The 17947-nt window shown below is 34.3% G+C and overlaps 1 protein-coding gene across 1 annotated transcript; it reads left to right on the top strand.

Moving 5' to 3' along the window:
* Positions 1-1311: 1311 nt before the first annotated feature.
* On the top strand, positions 1312-8295 carry LOC106883058 (uncharacterized). The gene is made up of 2 exons (XM_014933930.3): positions 1312-1521; positions 4009-8295. The coding sequence occupies exon 2, from the start codon at positions 4336-4338 to the stop codon at positions 5746-5748; it is 1413 nt and encodes a 470-aa protein (XP_014789416.1). The 5' UTR covers positions 1312-1521; positions 4009-4335; the 3' UTR covers positions 5749-8295.
* The last annotated feature ends 9652 nt before the right edge of the window (positions 8296-17947 follow it).

Consider the following 17947-nt stretch of genomic DNA (forward strand, 5'->3'; position numbering starts at 1 on the left):
CCAGCGTGTTAACAATTCTACCAATTTCCCACCTTGTCCTTGACACATATAGAAAACATCACACATGTCTTTCATTGGCAAGTAATTTGGAATAATAATCAATAGTTACATTTTCTTTTTTAAATCTTTGTTATCGATTCCATTTCCCAATTTCAGAAATACCCATGTTACAATACCCTTATGTGCTGGTCCTATATTAGTATTATGTGACTAATTATGTGATCAGGTGTGACTGTGTGGTTAAGAAGTTTACTTCCCAACAATTTAGTCTTGGCATCAGTCCAGAGCCGGATAAGGCACATAGAAACCCTAAGCCCATCAAAGATATACATGTATGTAATTAAAAATATAAACAATAATAAACCACAGAATAAATTTTTATTTTGTCAAAATGAAACAAAACCAAGAGAAAGATGGAAAATAATGTTTATTTTTGCACACATCCACTTTATTTATATTTGAAAAGCTTTCTCCTAGTTTTTTAACTACAAAGTCTTTCATTAGATCCTCACTGTGACACCATGAACACTTCAAAATTATATTTCTGATCATATAAACCACTTTTTGTGCCATAAACCATTTACCATTTCTGTGGTTCCTTTCTTCCCTTGATGCTCTAAGCATGGGCTTATTTTGATTAACGGTTAATCCAGTACTGGGTCAATCCCACTGCATGGCACCTAGGGCAAGTGTCTTCTACTATAGCCCCAGGCTGGCCAAAGCCTCGAAAGTGAATCTGGTAAATAGAAACTGAAAGAAGTCTGTCGTAAATGTGTGTGTGTGTCCTGGACCACTGCTTGACAACAGGTGTTGGTTTGTTTACATCCCCGTACACTAGCTGTTCGACAAAAGAGTTCGGCAGAATAAATAACAGTCTTAAAAATAAGTACTGGGATCGATTTGTTCGACCAAATCCTTCAAGGCGGTGCTCAAGCATGGCCGAAGTCCGATGACTGAAACAAGTAAAAGATATGGACAAAACTACTTTTCGTTTCACCCATTCAGGATAGCCAAGTCAATTTTGTACATTCCGCAGCTTTTGGTTTCATTTTAATCTACATAACGCTTATATGTACCTCAAACGAAAGATCTTGCAAATTTAGTGTATAAAATATATTCCTACAACCGAGTTCTGACAAATGAATTAAGTCCAAAATTAGCTGCAGTAATAACTTTGTCATTTACTCTCTCACCATGTCTCTTTCTATCGTTCTAGTTCTCTCTCTCTCTCTCTCTCATAAATACAGTCTTTATCTCTCTTTCACACTCTCTCTATATCTCTATCTTCCTCTCTCTCTCTTATAAATATGCACACTCTTTTTCTCTCTCGCTACGTCCGTATGTCTCTTTCTATCTGTCCCTCTCATAAATATACACACACTCTCTATCGTTCTCTCTCTTTCTCCATGTATATATGATAGCTATTTCCCGGCACTTCATGAACGATTCCATTAACTCGTAGCTTCGTGGTGCTATCCTATCTAAATCTCTTGTTAACCCCATACCAAATGCTATCATCTTGTAAGTATCTTTAATATATCTAACACAAACACTTTTACACTTGGCTGTTTTTTAAACTATAAATATTAAAACATTTAACAATGTTATTAGGGCAACCAGCTTTGATGTTGAATCCATAACATAATATAACGAGGAAACTTTCAGCTATAAATCAATCGCAGGGAAAAATACAAACCAGTCAGTTTATTCAGTAATTGAACTATTAACTTATTAACGAAAAGTAATTAATCATTAGCGATATATATAAATATATATATATATCATAAGGTTCCAGTCTCTGTTTAAAATTAGAACAAAGTGACTGGGTTTTAATTGCTTTGTTCTGAACAAAGTTAGCTTCCTCGTGTTATTTATTCTTTTTCCTTTTACTTATTATCTATGCACACAAATAATATGAACTTTCGATGTCAATTAAAATGGATTGTAAACAATTAACAGTGTAATGTAGTTTGTAATGAAATGAAATATGCAATCCTGAAGGTGGTGGAACATCGACCCTGAAACATATAGGTCGCCTTGTCTTATCCGCAAACATTACCGTTCACCTTAACGCGAGGTAATTCATACATACGAAATAATGAGACTTAGCTCATGTAATTAAAAACATAATGAGTGGGTAATGTTTTTTTTTAACATTTTGCCCTCAACTAAGAAACAAATCTATTAATCTGCACACACCCATATATATATGCATGTACGTATATATATATATATATATATGCATGTACGTATATAGAGAGAGGGGGCGGAATTTTCTTTATGCATGCCATATAACCTCTTATAACTTTTTCATTTTTTGGAATTTTCAGAAAGTGTTTGCGAATTTGTTTTCTACACATGGGAAATTTTACTACTATGCAAAAACAAAAACAAAAAAAAAATCAATTTTTCGAACTTATTTTTTTTATTATTATTATTAAATAACAGTTTACGGACAGTCGGAATTGTTTAAATCCCAGCAACAGACCATTAAATGTATTTAAAGAGAGAAAAATATTGAAAAACAATACATCAGTGACAAAGACGGTATGAGATGGTCATGAGCCGTGCTAATAATAACAGCTAAATACCCCTTAAAATTTCACAATTTTGTTTTTGCATAGCCGTATTATTTTTCGTATGTCGAACACAAATTCGCAAAAAATTTCTGAAACTTCCAGTATATATATATATATATATATATATATATATATATATATATATATACTGGAAGTTTCAGAAATTATATATATATATATATATATATATGCAGTTGAGTAATAACCGATTGTTTCGTATCCATAAAAGTGCTTAGGCTAAAAGACGGCTCATCAGACTCTAATGGCCGCGTCTATGACGCTAAGCGCTTTATGGATGCAAAACCAATGGTCACTATATGATCGGTCATATAATTAACTGCCTATAAATATGAGGTTTATGTATTTGTTTTGCAAGATATCTGATGTAAAAATTGTGTGTTGAAACGGATATTATTATATTTCGGGATGGTCCTTTTTTTTTCTGCCAAATAAACGTACACTATATTCGTTCTCCACTTCAGATTTATTTTATTAATTTTCTTATTTTATGTCATTTGTTTGGAAATCTTTCGTCACACTTCCTGTGACCTCTTCAGCGACTCTCCATCCCACCTAACTTCTATTCTGTTTGGTCCACTATGGATTGAACAGAAATGGAAAGTCACTCAAGAAATCACAGGACGTGTGACGAAAGATTTTCAGACTAAGGATAATGAATAAGAACAATAATAAATTTGAAGTGAAGAACAAATATATAATGTGTGTGTTTATTTGGCAAAAAGAAAAAACGACTATACTGAAATCTAACAGTACCTATAAATACATTACTGCTCTAATGTTTAGAGTAGTCGTGTATTTCCTCCGCAGTAAAAACCTGTTCTGTACCCTTCTTTCATACGTTAACCCCCTTATCTTCTAGCATAAAGCTACCTCTCTCTCTCTTTACTGTAGATCCACTCACTCGAAGGGATGGTCATATTTTTTCTCCCCAATAAACACATGCACCATTTATTTGATCTTGACTTCAGCTTTATTATTAGTAAGGCGGCGAGCTGGCTAAATCGTTAGCACGCCGGGTGAAGTGCTTAGTGGTATTTCGTCTGCTGCTATGTTCTGAGTTCAAATTCCACTGAGGTTGACTTTGCCTTCCATCCTTTCGGGAGTCAATAAATTAAGTACCAGTGAAATACTGGTATCGATGTAATCAACTGTCCCCCTCTGCACCAATTTCAGGCCTTGTGCTTATAGTAGAAAGGATTATTCTGTCAGAGTTCTTTCACACATTCTGTAACCAGTGGCTTTCTGTTCATCATGTCTCCTCTTCTCTCTGGTCTTTTCCTTTCTATTCCATTTTTCTTTTGTCATTTTGTCACATATATATACATGTGTACATGCAAGCAGGTACATTTTTCTCTGCAACATCTAACATTGTCATTTTTCTTTTTTTAATTTTTTAAATATTTTACAGTTGTGCTAACTGAACAGTCCATTACAACCTCTTGAAGAGTTTCCACCAGAAAGTCTGCTTCCAGCCATTTGTTGAGGTTGCAGAGTTTTCAACCAACACAACATTCATCAATCACACCAGCATTTCCTCTTATGCAAATAGCTATTTTGTGTCATTTAGGAAGAATCCTGTTTGCAACAAGCATTCAAATTGTCCAAAGAAAATATACCTATATCACATTTGTTCTACAATTTGTAAACAGAAGTCTGTGATATCTGAGACCAGCAACAGAACTGTAATAGTTTAACTCACATTTATCAGTTTTTCAAAACTTCCTCAAGAATTAATATGGAGAACGTTAATCACTTGGACACTCCAAACAATGTTTTTAATGACAGAGATACAGAGACAGGCAGAGATGAGAAAGCTGTACATAGTGAAACATTTATCAAACAAGAGCCATTGTACAGGGATGTTCCTGAATTTAGCTGTGAGATTTGTAAGGAAACTTTTCCTTCAGAACAAGAAGTTTTAACACACAAAGAAATGCATTCTGGAGAAAAACAGTTTCAGTGTGGAATATGTGAGAAATCTTTCAGTCAAAATTCTCATCTTGCTATCCACATACGTAGTCACACCAAAGGAAAACCATTTAACTGCCAAATCTGTGAGAAATCCTTCAGTAGTAGGTCTCATCTTGCAGCTCATGTGCGAATACATACTGGAGCGAAATCATTTTACTGTGATATATGTGGCAAATCGTTTATCACTAACAGTCACTTGAAAAGACATAAACAAATACATGGAGGAGATAAACTGCATCAATGTGAAGTGTGTGGGAAGACGTATATTGATTATTCACAATTGATAATTCACACACGTAGTCACACTGAAGAAAAGCTGTATCATTGTAATATATGTAACAAATCTTTTGATAAAAAGAGTAATTTAACAGAGCATGAAAGAATTCACACTGGAGAAAAGCCATTTCACTGCGAAATATGTGGGAAATCCTTCACTGATAATCCTAAACTTGTCGCTCACAAAAAAATCCACTCGGGTGAAAAACCATTTCACTGTCAAATCTGTGAGAAATCCTTCAGTAATAGGTCTTATCTTGCAGTTCATGTGCAAATACATACAGGAGAGAAACCATTTTACTGTGATATATGTGGCAAATCGTTTATCACTAACAGTCACTTGAAAAGACATAAGCAGATACATGGAGAAAATAAACTGCATCAATGTGAAATGTGTGGGAGGAAATATATTGATTATTCACAGTTGATAATTCACAGGCGTAGACACAATGGAGAAAAGCCCTATCATTGTGAAATATGTGAGAAATCTTTTGGTAAAAAGAGTAATTTAACAGAACATGTAAGAATTCATACAGGAGAAAGCCCATTTCACTGTGAAATTTGTGGGAAATCTTTTACCAAAAATTCACATCTTGTAGTTCACGAAAGAATCCACACTGGAGAAAAACCTTATCAGTGTGAAATCTGTGGGAAGGCTTTTGTCTCTAAAAGTGATCTAAACAGACATAAAAAGATTCATACAAGACAGAAGACATATAAATGTGATATATGTGATGAATATTTTGTCTGTAATCGTTATTTAACAAATCACAAAAGAATACACGCTGGAGAAAGCATCTTTCATTGTGAAATATGTGAGAAATCATTTATCACTGAGAGTCTTTTAAAAAAACATAAACAAATACATTCTGAAGGGAAATCTGCTGAAGAGGAGACTTGAAAAATTGTTCTGTTTATCTTTTACTGGCTTCAGTTATTAGACAGCAGCCATGCTGGAGCAACACCTTCAAGAATCTTAGTCGAACAAATTGACCTCAGTACTTTTTTTTTTTTTGTTAACCATGGTACTAATTATGTTGGTCTCTTTTTGCTGAACCACTAAGTTATGGGGATATGTACACACCAACACCAATTTTCAAGCAGTGGTGATGGGACAGACACAAAGACACATACAAATATATATATATATATATATATCCAAAAATGATTTCAAAGGGATATGTAATCCAGGCAGTTACCATGTTTCCTCTTAAATCGGTTTTGTATGCTGGCTAACCACAGTGAATGTTGTTGATACCCAAATTAGCAATAAGTTGCTAGACTCTGGTAATTTTTCTCACTTGGTAAATCCAAGTCTTCTATCCAGTACTGCATAGTTTCCATAGAGTAAGTAATAGTATTAATAATGATCAGGGGAATGAAGATTTGCCACATCTATAATTTTATTAAACAGTTATTTACAGCATTCTTTTGTGGACCTACATGCATTTCGACTGCACACTGTTAGATGTGCATCCTGGGCGTTATTGTCAGTATAGTTTTATCAGAGCCCATTGTTTACTGCCATTCAACGTTAAGCTGGCATGAGAAACATGGATTGGTGCTGGACTGATAGACAGCCTTGGGACTTTGGTTTGCACTGGCACTCCCTTAGGTTGGCCCCAGATGGTGGCCTGAGTGTTCCTATAGCATCTTGGTAGGTGCAATCCTGGTTGAATGGCCTTCATTCCTGAGGAAACTACGAATACAAAAATGAGTCTGCAGCAAATCCACAATACCATACAGCTGTCAGGCACTGTAAAACCAGTGGCTCTGGGGATAAGGAAGGGTCTCCATGTCAGCCCCAATCATGCCAAGGTGAAGAACGACCAACTTACTCCTGATCAGGGAATAACGGATCCTGACACCAGTGTCCCATCGTCGCTGATCCTACATAAGGGACAGGCCGGGCCATTTTGTTCTCGATTATGATTCCCATTCTCTAGTTCTTCAGGGTAATCAACTCCCTGACAATCTTGCTGTGGATCCTTTTGCTGATATCAGGCTCCCCACGCATGTCCCCTCCTCACTGAATGAGGACAGTGTGCCCACTGGCGATCCTTCAGGAAGTGATGTGACCCTCAGCCCATCAATGGACAACTTCACCCTCGAGATTCCATGCATATTGATCTTGTTGCTATGCCCACTCTGCCCTCAACACCTCTTAAGTCCCATTGCCTAGAGTCTCCACTTAATGGACAGGCACAATAAGAAGCCTGTTTATCGATGCAGCCTGTGTAGCAGAGAAAGCAGCCACTTACACTCAATTAGGTGCCACATCGCCAAGTGCAGGGGCAGCACTGATTTTGAAGATCCCAACACCCCACACTTACCATGTCCCTGTGAAGTATGCAATTAGACTATTGCAGCACAAGCATTACCAGTATCCTGTGCAGTTGAACTGGCACAAAAGAGAGGGAATCATGCTAGACTTGCAAGGGCTATTGGGCAAGCCCCCCAGAGGTTGTTGGATGGAAGAGGAAGTCAATCCTCCTCGAGAAGGAGAAGGAACTGCTGGAGGCTGAGTGCAAAAGTGTCAATGTGGCCATCACCCCCTTTCTGCCTAATAAAGCCATCATACAGATCAGATCTAAAAGAACTGACCTGGTACACTGAAAGCATAAGAGACAGTGTCCACTACCACCAGTACCATGACCATTGCCACCTGATTCAAGCCACGATGCATAGGAATCCATTCGATGCCAGGAATGCATACAAACACCGACATGTGAAGCTCCATCAATACGTGCGATTTCAGAACTTCGAATGGCAGTAAACAATGGGCTCTAATGATACTGCACTGACCATAACACCAGGAAATGCATCTAACAGTGTGCAGTTGAAATGCGTGTAGGTCCACAAAAGTATGCTGTAAATAATATAAGAAAAACTAATATTAGATTATCCTGTAAACCCAAGATTAATAAAAATCAATTCACAATTATAATTATCCCCATAGTGATAAAAGCACAATTAATAAACATAATGATATGAATAATCAAATTATTACCTCCAATACCAACACCACTGTTTATCCATATAATGCTCTGAATAATAATATGAAACCACATACTCATTTCATCAACTCTAACAAATCTAAAAGGGATTACAACATACCTATAAATAACAGTCACCCTGAAAAATGTAATAAAATTTGGTTAATTATTTCACATGCAATGCAAATTAAAAATAACATTGTTAAATCTATATTTAAGGTCATAGATGTGGAAAATCTCCTTTCTCCTGATTATTATTAATTAATTATATAATTTCAGTCTGCTATAATGAATTCATAACCTCATATAAAACATCCAAGAATATATTTTTGTTTTTTCCCCCTATGAAGATATGCTCAGGTCATATGAATATAAATTTGATATTTACTGAAACAGCTGTAAGTGAAGATGATTAATTTGCTGTTAATAATAAACAATTATTAACTTCCCAATCTCCATTTTCTTTTCTTCTTTTATATGAATAGAGACAATATGTTTTTATATATATATATATATATATATACACCTATTATTTTAAGAAAATTAATTCCTCAAAAATACTAAGTATTGGACCAGTATTTCCTTGAATGAAACCATCTCTTCACAAGGTTAACAACCGCTAATTGAATTTAATAATTAACTTTTATTTATTGCTCTAGTAATATATATATATATATATATATAAAAGGTCTATACTGGTGGCAAAATGGAGATAATTAAAACTGATACATCTTTAAAAGATATGTCTATATCACCTAAGAATGTTTATATGAAGGAGCTAATATCAAAAACCAATGAATTCATCCGCAGACTCAGATGGCGAGCCTTGTACTTTGATGATAAACAAGATACACAAAATATAAACCCCAATAGTAAAATGGAGAAAATATCTAGAAACTTCAAAACCAAGAAAACCCTGTAACCACCTTGATCATTTGAACAAGAACTTTGGACCACCATCAAAAATACTAAGTTTATCAAACACCCACTTAGAAGAAATACACACCAAAGAAAACTCAAGGATTTATTACAAAACCTAAAATCCAAGGACGGAATTATTGTGCATTCAGATAAAACTAATAATGTATATAACCTTAGCATAGGTACATATGACCTACTAGAAAATGAAATCACAAAGAAATGCAAAATAGTAAACAAAAATGTGCTTAGAACCATTAATTTAGATGCAAAAGAAATCGTGTCTGAATATCGCATTGATGATAAAACTGAACCATTCATACCTACCAGACCTCAGATAACACTAAAAGGTCATAAAGACAACTTCCAAACCAACTCTAAAGTTTGATTAATATGCCCTGGTAAGTCCGACCTAGGTAGATTAAGCAAAATAATGCTAGATAAATATGTACCCATACTTAGAAATAAAACATCTGTTGAACTATGGTCTAACACTCAAGATGTTAACTGGTTTAATGAAATTCCAAACAAGGATAAACAAATTCTTACAAATAGACATTTCCAATTATTTCTCTGTCAACCCTATCGTACTAAACAGTCCCCTTTTTGTAAAAAAAATATACTAACCTTAGTATGAATGAAATTAATGTTATCCTAATGGCTCATAAATCTATAATCAATTTTGTCAAATTTTGGGCTAGAAAAGACACTCCTAATTGTTTTGACATTACAATGTGTGCCATGGATTCCACCCAATTGACATCTTGTTGGAATCGATCTTCTTTTTGGCCTGCATGATGAATTTTCAGAAATTAGGGGTGGATTATATAGGGATGATGCACTTTTCACTATAGAAAATGCATCTAACAGGAAATTAGAGTTACTCAAAAGATTTTACAAATTTTTCAAAAAGCACAGACTTTCTATCTCTATTGAGAAGGATAATAATTCAGTTACTTTAATCTAACAACCTGATTGCATGAACCTTTCCACAAATTAAATTCTAATTTAAGCTACATTAACTTCCAAAGTAATCATCCAAGATAATTAAAAATGCATTATCTTCCAACATTGGTAAGAAACTAACCTATTTATCTTCTAATGAAGAAATATTTAATAGATGTGGAAATAGAGATAAAATAAAGTCTCGATCAAACAGCAAATATAAGTAAAAGTAAACATATAACTAGTAATCCACATACTTATAAACCAGCAATTGATAATGAGAACAAACCCAAAATTAATTCAAAGCAACTTCACAATAGCAAACATAACATAAGAAAAACTGATATCAAAATTATCTTAACTCAAGATTAATGAAAAACAGTCAATTATAATTATCTCCACTGTGATAAAAGCACAATTAATAAACATAATGATATGAATAATCAAATTATTACCTCTGATACCAACACCACTGCTGATCCATATAATGCTCTGAATAATATGAAACCACATACTTATTTCATCAACTCTAACAACTCTAACATACCTATAAATAACAAGCACCCTGAAAAATCTAATAAAATTTGGTTAATTATTTCACATGCAATGCAAATTAAAAATAATTGTTAAATCTATATTTAAGGCCATTCATAAATATTTTAACGCTGATAATAGATATAATGAAATCATAAACCACAAAACCATCAGGATTGGTTTTAGCCTAACTACTGACTTATTTACAATTTTATCATCAGTTAACAACAGAAAATTAAATGAATTCTACACCAATAGAAATACCCTTCTACTAATTCTCCTAAACTTAAACTATATCTCCCAAACTCCACCAACTCTAATAATAATGGCCACATAATTCCTAATGTGGGAAGTGTAATAACCCATATTAACTTCATTAATATCAATTTTTCTAATAATACACACATAATAACATTTATGAAAATTGTGACTGTAGAGATGGAACTAATTGTAAATTTAAGAAGTCATGTAAGGAAGAAATGTAGTCTATCACTGCACAGTTGAAGCTCTGGGGAAAAAACATTTTTACATAGGGTCCACCAAGAATAAAGTAAAGACTTGTGTGTCTAACCGTCTCCAATCCTTTAAAATAAACAGAAAATTAAACTCCACCAGATTCAGTAAATTTATGTGGGAGTTAAAAGATATTGAATTTGAAATTAAATGGGATGTCATTGCTTCAGCAATGGCTTGTAAAATCAATTACAAGAAATGTAATCTATGCATCACAGAGGCCTTCCATATTCTCAGAATGCCCTGAAAAGAGAAAAATATTTCTTGTATTCATACAGGAAAATGTGTTCTCTAAATTTAAGTAATTAACAAATATATGATTAAACTATCAAATAGTATAACTATACTATATAATATAATGTAATATATAACATAAATAACTGTTTGACATTAAAATGTGCCTCTCACTGAAAAATTTGTACAATTCCTTTAATTCTTCAACTCCACTAATATAATTCCCTTCCTCCCAAACTTTTACTTAACTATACTACTAATAATAACAATGACTATAACCATTACATCTAAAATTATTATTGCACCCATTGCCTCACATAAATAACCACCTTTACATATTCTTAGTAACCATTTACTAACATTTGAACATACACACTTGGTAACATTTAATAACTGTCTGACTATTGTTTACCTCCTTGCCTTACATTAATAACCACATTTACACACATTATCAACATCTTAATACCTTTTAAACTACTTATTCAGAAGTGGTTGTAATTTACTTAGTGAATTTATTTCTCGATACGGTTGTACAAAGAGTAAATGTGTTTGAAAATTGTGGTTTCTTTGGTTTGTTTGTTCCCCAACAGCATTTATTTTAGTGCTGTTGACACTGCCGGATTCAATGGTACTGCCCAAGTGTCAAGACCATAATGATATTCAGGGGACAGCTGATGATGGAGGTATGTTGGTTTGATGGTATGGCTGTTTTTGTATCTGTGGAATAGTATTATAACACATCCTTTTGAGATATATATATATACACCAAATGGAACTATACTCCAAGTACTTTTTCTTCTTTGTTCTTTCTTCTACGCATCGCTCTCACTTCTTACTACAAATCTCCTCTTATAGATGTAATAATCCATTCTACTATTACCGTCTCCAATGAAGGGATACATTGGATTTTCCCTGAAACAGCTGTAAAACTTTATACATAAAATATAATTCTACCTTTGCCATTGGTCTCTTTATCTTTTATACATATATATATATATATATATATGTGAGTGTGTATAAATATACAAATTTATATGTATATATGTGTGTGACTTGCCGAAAAATTTAAAACAAGTTTATATATATATGTGTGTGTATACAATTTAAATCAATATGTACCTATTTGTTTATTTATATTTGCGTATATATAAGTATATGCAATTTAAGTTAATATGTACCTATTTATTTGTTTTATATATACACATCTTCTGTATACTTTAGAATTATTCTTAAACTTACATGATACTTCCCCTTCCTATATATTTTTTCAAATACAACTAAACAAAATTGAACAGGCATACTTGTGTATGTGAGTATATGCACATGTGTGTCTATGCATGTATGTAGGTGTATATATATATATATATATGTACATGTATGTGTATACACGTGTATGTGAGGCATATATTCATCATCATCGTTTAACGTCCGCTTTCCATGCTAGCATGGGTTGGACGATTTGACTGAGGACTGGTGAAACCGGATGGCATAAATTAATATATGCCTATTTATATGCACACCCTATGCTTTCTTATAACTTATATTTCCACTAAAATAATTCTCTCCCCCACTTATAATAACCCTTACATACAGCTGAATAAAATACCTTGCTTTTCCTTATACTTACGTAGATGTATGCATAGGCATACAAACGTAATTAGTTATGAGTATACAAAGGTACATATTTTAAACGTGTATGTATGTAGATGTACATCTTTGTGCGTGTATATGTGTAATGCACATATTTGTGTATGAGCATGTGCACTTGAGTGTACAGAAATACATATATGTGTATTTACACCATAGTAAGCACATAAATGTGAAACAAGGTGGTAAAAATAGTTTTTTTGTTCCATTCTCAACCAAAACTGTCTGATGAACAGGAATGTGAAACTTTGAGTAAAAGTTTTTGTGATGTTTTTGCAGCTTCATTAATAATGCATGTATGAGTGTGTGTATGTATGTGTGTATATATATATATATATATATATAAGCATGTATATTGATATATGTTTGTGTATGTATGAGCAATTGTATACAAACATGAGTGCGTGGGAATGTATACATGTACACCTGTGTATGTGGGTATATGCATAGATATGAGCGTGTATGTATACATGCTGAGATGTACATGGGTGTATATGCGTACATCTATGTATCAGTGTGTCTGTATGCATGTTTAGGTGTGTATCATCATCATCATTTAACGTTCATTTTCCATGCTATCATGGAAAACATGATGATACACATGCATTCCTTTATGCACATACATACAAACACACACATTCATACCTAAGCATACATGCATACAGACACATACACTGATGCATATGTCTACATATATGTACTCATATACACTCATGAACATCTCAGCATGTATACATACACACACACGCTCATATCTATGCATATACACATATGGTCATTCACGTGTGTGGGTGTATGTGTATATGTATTTATGTATATTTTTATGTGTGTGTGCAAGCAAATGTAAGTGCTTCTGTGTGTGTATGTGTGTATATATATATATATATATATATATATATAAATAAACTTACCTTATATTTAAATTTCCTCTATAATCTCTATTTAATTTATTCTAAATCTATTTACCTATTCTATCTTATCTCCAATCAACCTGTAAACCTCTTGTCTTAACATATAACAATACAAATCATAAACCATATTATTCAGTCTGCTATAATGAATCCATAATAAACACGCATAAAACATCCAAGGGTATATTTTTTCCCTCTGAAGATATTATGTTCAAGTTACATAAATTCAATATTCATATTTACTGAGTATCAACTGGAACAGCTGTAAGTGAAAACGATTAATTTGCTATTGATAATAAACAATTATTAACTTCTCAATTACCATTTTCTTTTCTTTTATATGTATGTATATATATATATATATATACATACATACATACACACACACAGAATAGGCTTCTTTCAATTTCCATCTACAAAATCCATTCACAAGCCTTCGATAGTTGACACTTGCCAAAAGTGTCACATAGTGGGGACGGAACCTGGAACTATGTAGTTGGCTATGCCTACACCTGTTGCAAATTTTGATTTATTGTCCATCAACTTACACACAGTGGAGAATATTTACCATGATTAAATATATCGAATCCTGTTGTCTAAGTATGTGTGTTTATTTCAGGGAAACATGATCACCATCATCACCACAGTTTCAACATCCATGCTTGCATGGGTCAGATGGAATTTGTTAAGTTCAGATTTGCTACCCCCGATTCTGGGCAAGGTAATATTTGTCATAAGGTACTGAGCTGGCACAATGGTTAGTGGCATTTCATTTTTTTTTACGTTCTAAGTTCAAACTCTACCAAACTCATCTTTCCAGGGTCAATAAAAAAAGAACCAGTTTTGTTTCTAAAAGTGATCTAAACACAAAAAGATTCATACAAAACAAAGGACCTCTAAATGTGAAATGCGATGATTATAATGTCATCAACTTGACTTAGCCCCATCTCCAAACATGCTGGCCTTATGTCAAAATTTGAAACCATTACTATTATTTAAGGTAGCAAGCTGGCAGAATCATTAGCATGCCAGATGAAATGCTTAGCAGTATTTCATCAGTCTTTACATTCTGAGTTCAAATGCTGCTGGGGTCAATTTTTGCCTTTCCTTTCAGGGTTGATAAATTAAGTACCAGTTACGCACTGGGGTTGATGCAATTGACTCCCACCAGATTTCAGGCCTTGTGCCTTTAGTAGAAAGTATTATTACTACAGTACTCCCTCTCTATAATGCAGATGATGGGGTCCAAGAAAACCAACCACGTTTTATCTGGGCTGCAGATTCACAGGTAAGGAGGGTGAACAGACGATAATAGCAGAGAAATGAGATATTTGGTTTAATTAGTAAAGTGCACAAACTTAAAAAAAAAAAAAAAAGCATGTTCCTGCCTTTAAGGGTATTGCGAAAGGCTCAGCAAAAATGAGTTATTGTAATTCAAAGGGCCAGCCTTATCACATTCTGTGTAACACTGAATCTCTCTGGGAATTATGTTAAAGGCATGTGTGTCAGTGGAGTACTCAGTCACTTGCATGTTAATTTCATGAGCTGGTTGTTCCATTGATTGGATCAGCTAGAACTCGTCGTCATAACTGATAGAGTGCCATGGGTGGGTGAAAACGCATTTGAATTGTTCATTCAGTGTTTCATTTATCCTCATTGGGGGAACCATCTTTTTCAAAGATTTGCCCTAAAAGTTTAATAAGCTTTTAGATCACTTCAAATATGTTATATATTTGACATGGAAAAATGCCATTTTCACAGTAGTTTGTCTTGGAGAAATTTTATTTTTTTGTTTTAGGCAACAGTGTTAATACGAACAGTCATTTCAGGGCACCTTCTGTAGACCATGGAACACATTTCTAGATACTTAGCTATCATCAGCACTGGAAAAAGGCTTGGTTGGTGGCCCAACTTTCTAAGTTCTTCTACAGATCTTACAAAAACTGAAGGACTGCTGCAGTGTGTGGATCTAAGAGTAGAATATGTTGAATAAAATCATAATTAAATTATCTATTTTCTTTTACCCAAGGCCAGGAACTTTTCAGCACCCCCTCATAGCTGCTAACTACATGTGATGCTGTCAGGCTGGAAGAAAATATGTAGTGGACACATGAAAGCATTATTGTCAATTAAATCACAGCACTGCTTTTGCATGCTTACTAAATATAGTTTAATAAAATCATCCACCCTTCTGATCCACTCTTTCTATCATCTTTTATACTCATCCCATGAGAGTTTGCTTGGCACTGCATCGCTATCATCTTTCTCCCTTCCCTGCTACCTCTACCCACTGCTAAATGAGAATCAGCTGAATAGTTCTTAGGCTGGCTGAGACACTCCATAGAATGTGACCAAATGAAATTTATTTTGCAGCAGAATCCTTGGCATCCACACACTTCTTCCATCAGGAGGAGGTGGTGGTGGTGGTAATTTTAGTTTTTGAACCATCTGTTAATGCATCCTTTATTTCTGTTGGATGGGCGGGGGAGGGGGGTCATCATTCTGAAAGCAAGGGTTAGAGGGATTTAAAATAATTAAAATTTTGAAAAGAAAAAAAGAAATTTTTTCAGAATCATAATCTCTTTTTTATATAAATATACATATATGATGGACTTTCTTGCCTAATTTGGCCATCATTTCATAAGACATTAGATGTGTGTCATTGGAGGAAGATTTGGTTCTTATTTCTAGCAGGAATTGACTGACCACACTGAGGTCCCTCACCACAGCCACCACCTCATTAGCTTAGAGTGTCATCTGCTGGTTGTTGTTTTACAAACAATATTTCTCCTCCACTCATGCACAAATGAAATGAATGCCACAACTCTTGGTCGCTTGTCATTTTCTCAGTGAGGCCCACTGTCTCATCACTGTCCCAGGTCTTCTTGGATCTGCCCCTTCCACAGTTTCCCTCCACAATTAGAGCTCGGCACTTCTTTTAGCAAAAAAAGAATACTGGAGAAAGTTGCAATTCTTGTCAAACAAAATTTTATTCCTTTTGTACAAAAAAACAAATACAGTTGTTACTACAAATGACAAAATGTTGAGAAAGTTTGATTATTATTGTAGGGTTAACTGTTGGTCATTGTGTCAATGCTAATCATTCATTGTGGTTGTTGTCAGCTCGGGTCAGTAGCTGTCTACAACAGTTCATCATCCATCCACCATCTCATCTCTGCTGTCTTGCAATGTTTTCTCTGCTGCAGTTCAAAGCTCTCAGTCAAGTAGTCCAGGTGTGCTGAATTTATACAAATGGATAGGGCCAGAAAGAAATTTGCCAAAAGATAAGATCATCGTTGGAGCCTATTCTGTGCAAAGTCATGATTGGTCAGATTTTGTTGATCACATGGTTAATATTCTAATGAATTGTGACACTGGATGTAGTTATCTGACAGCTGAACATTCCCACTACAAGTCCTTCTATCATACTCTTTCCTGGCACAAAGCCACCTCCCTAAACATTACTCTCCCATCAGTTGAGTCTTGTTTTGCAAGTTACTTCATAATCTCAATAGTGCTGGTGCAACATAAAAAGTACCCAGTATATTCTGTAAATTGGTTGAAATTAGGAAGGGCATCCAACTGTAAAAACCATGCCAGAGCAGACAGTAGTGTTGGTGCAGTCTTCTGACTTGCCAGCTCCTGTCAAATCATCCAACTCAAGCCAGCATAGAAAGCAGATGTGAAATAATGTGGCAGTACATAAATGCGTGTGTGTGTGCCTTAAAACCAGTCCTTCTGGTGATAAAAAGCACTTGTGGTACCACAAAGTGCCTGTGTGGTGCCATGTAAAAGCACCCATACAGCACCACATAAAAGCATCCAGCACATTCCGTAGGGTGGTTGGTGTTAGAAACCATTACTGGAGTCTGACACAGCTCCCTAGCTTGCCAACTTTGGTCAAGTTGCCCATCCCATGCCAACATGAAAAACAGACATTAAATGATAATGATGTTGATGATGATATATATATATATGTACATATGCATATATGTATATGAGGCAATCACAACTATTATGGAGTCTAGTACATCTGCACATTTATTTATTTTTTTTACAGTCAGTTAATTATATGGGATATTTGGTTTAAATTTGTACATTTCTGCTGCAGAGACAACTAGCAATTGATCACCTAAAGTAATCTTAGGTGCTCTTTAAAACTCAATGCAGTTAGCCAGAACCTGGACTGTAACTGTGTGCTTGTACAGAACCCACCTGGATACTATATCCCTATCTATTCATGATAGATAGATAGAGAGATAGCAGGCAGACAGGCATTGAATTATTTGATAAGAACTCGTTGAAATAGTTATACAATTATATTAAATTGTATTAATTTGTCTTATCCTTTACATTACAGCAATCACAAAGTTATAAGTATGAGTACGAAAATAAATGTAAT

This window comes from Octopus bimaculoides, chromosome 28 (assembly GCF_046866305.1).
Source record: "Octopus bimaculoides isolate indiv1 chromosome 28, ASM4686630v1, whole genome shotgun sequence".
Lineage (NCBI taxonomy): Eukaryota > Metazoa > Mollusca > Cephalopoda > Octopoda > Octopodidae > Octopus > Octopus bimaculoides.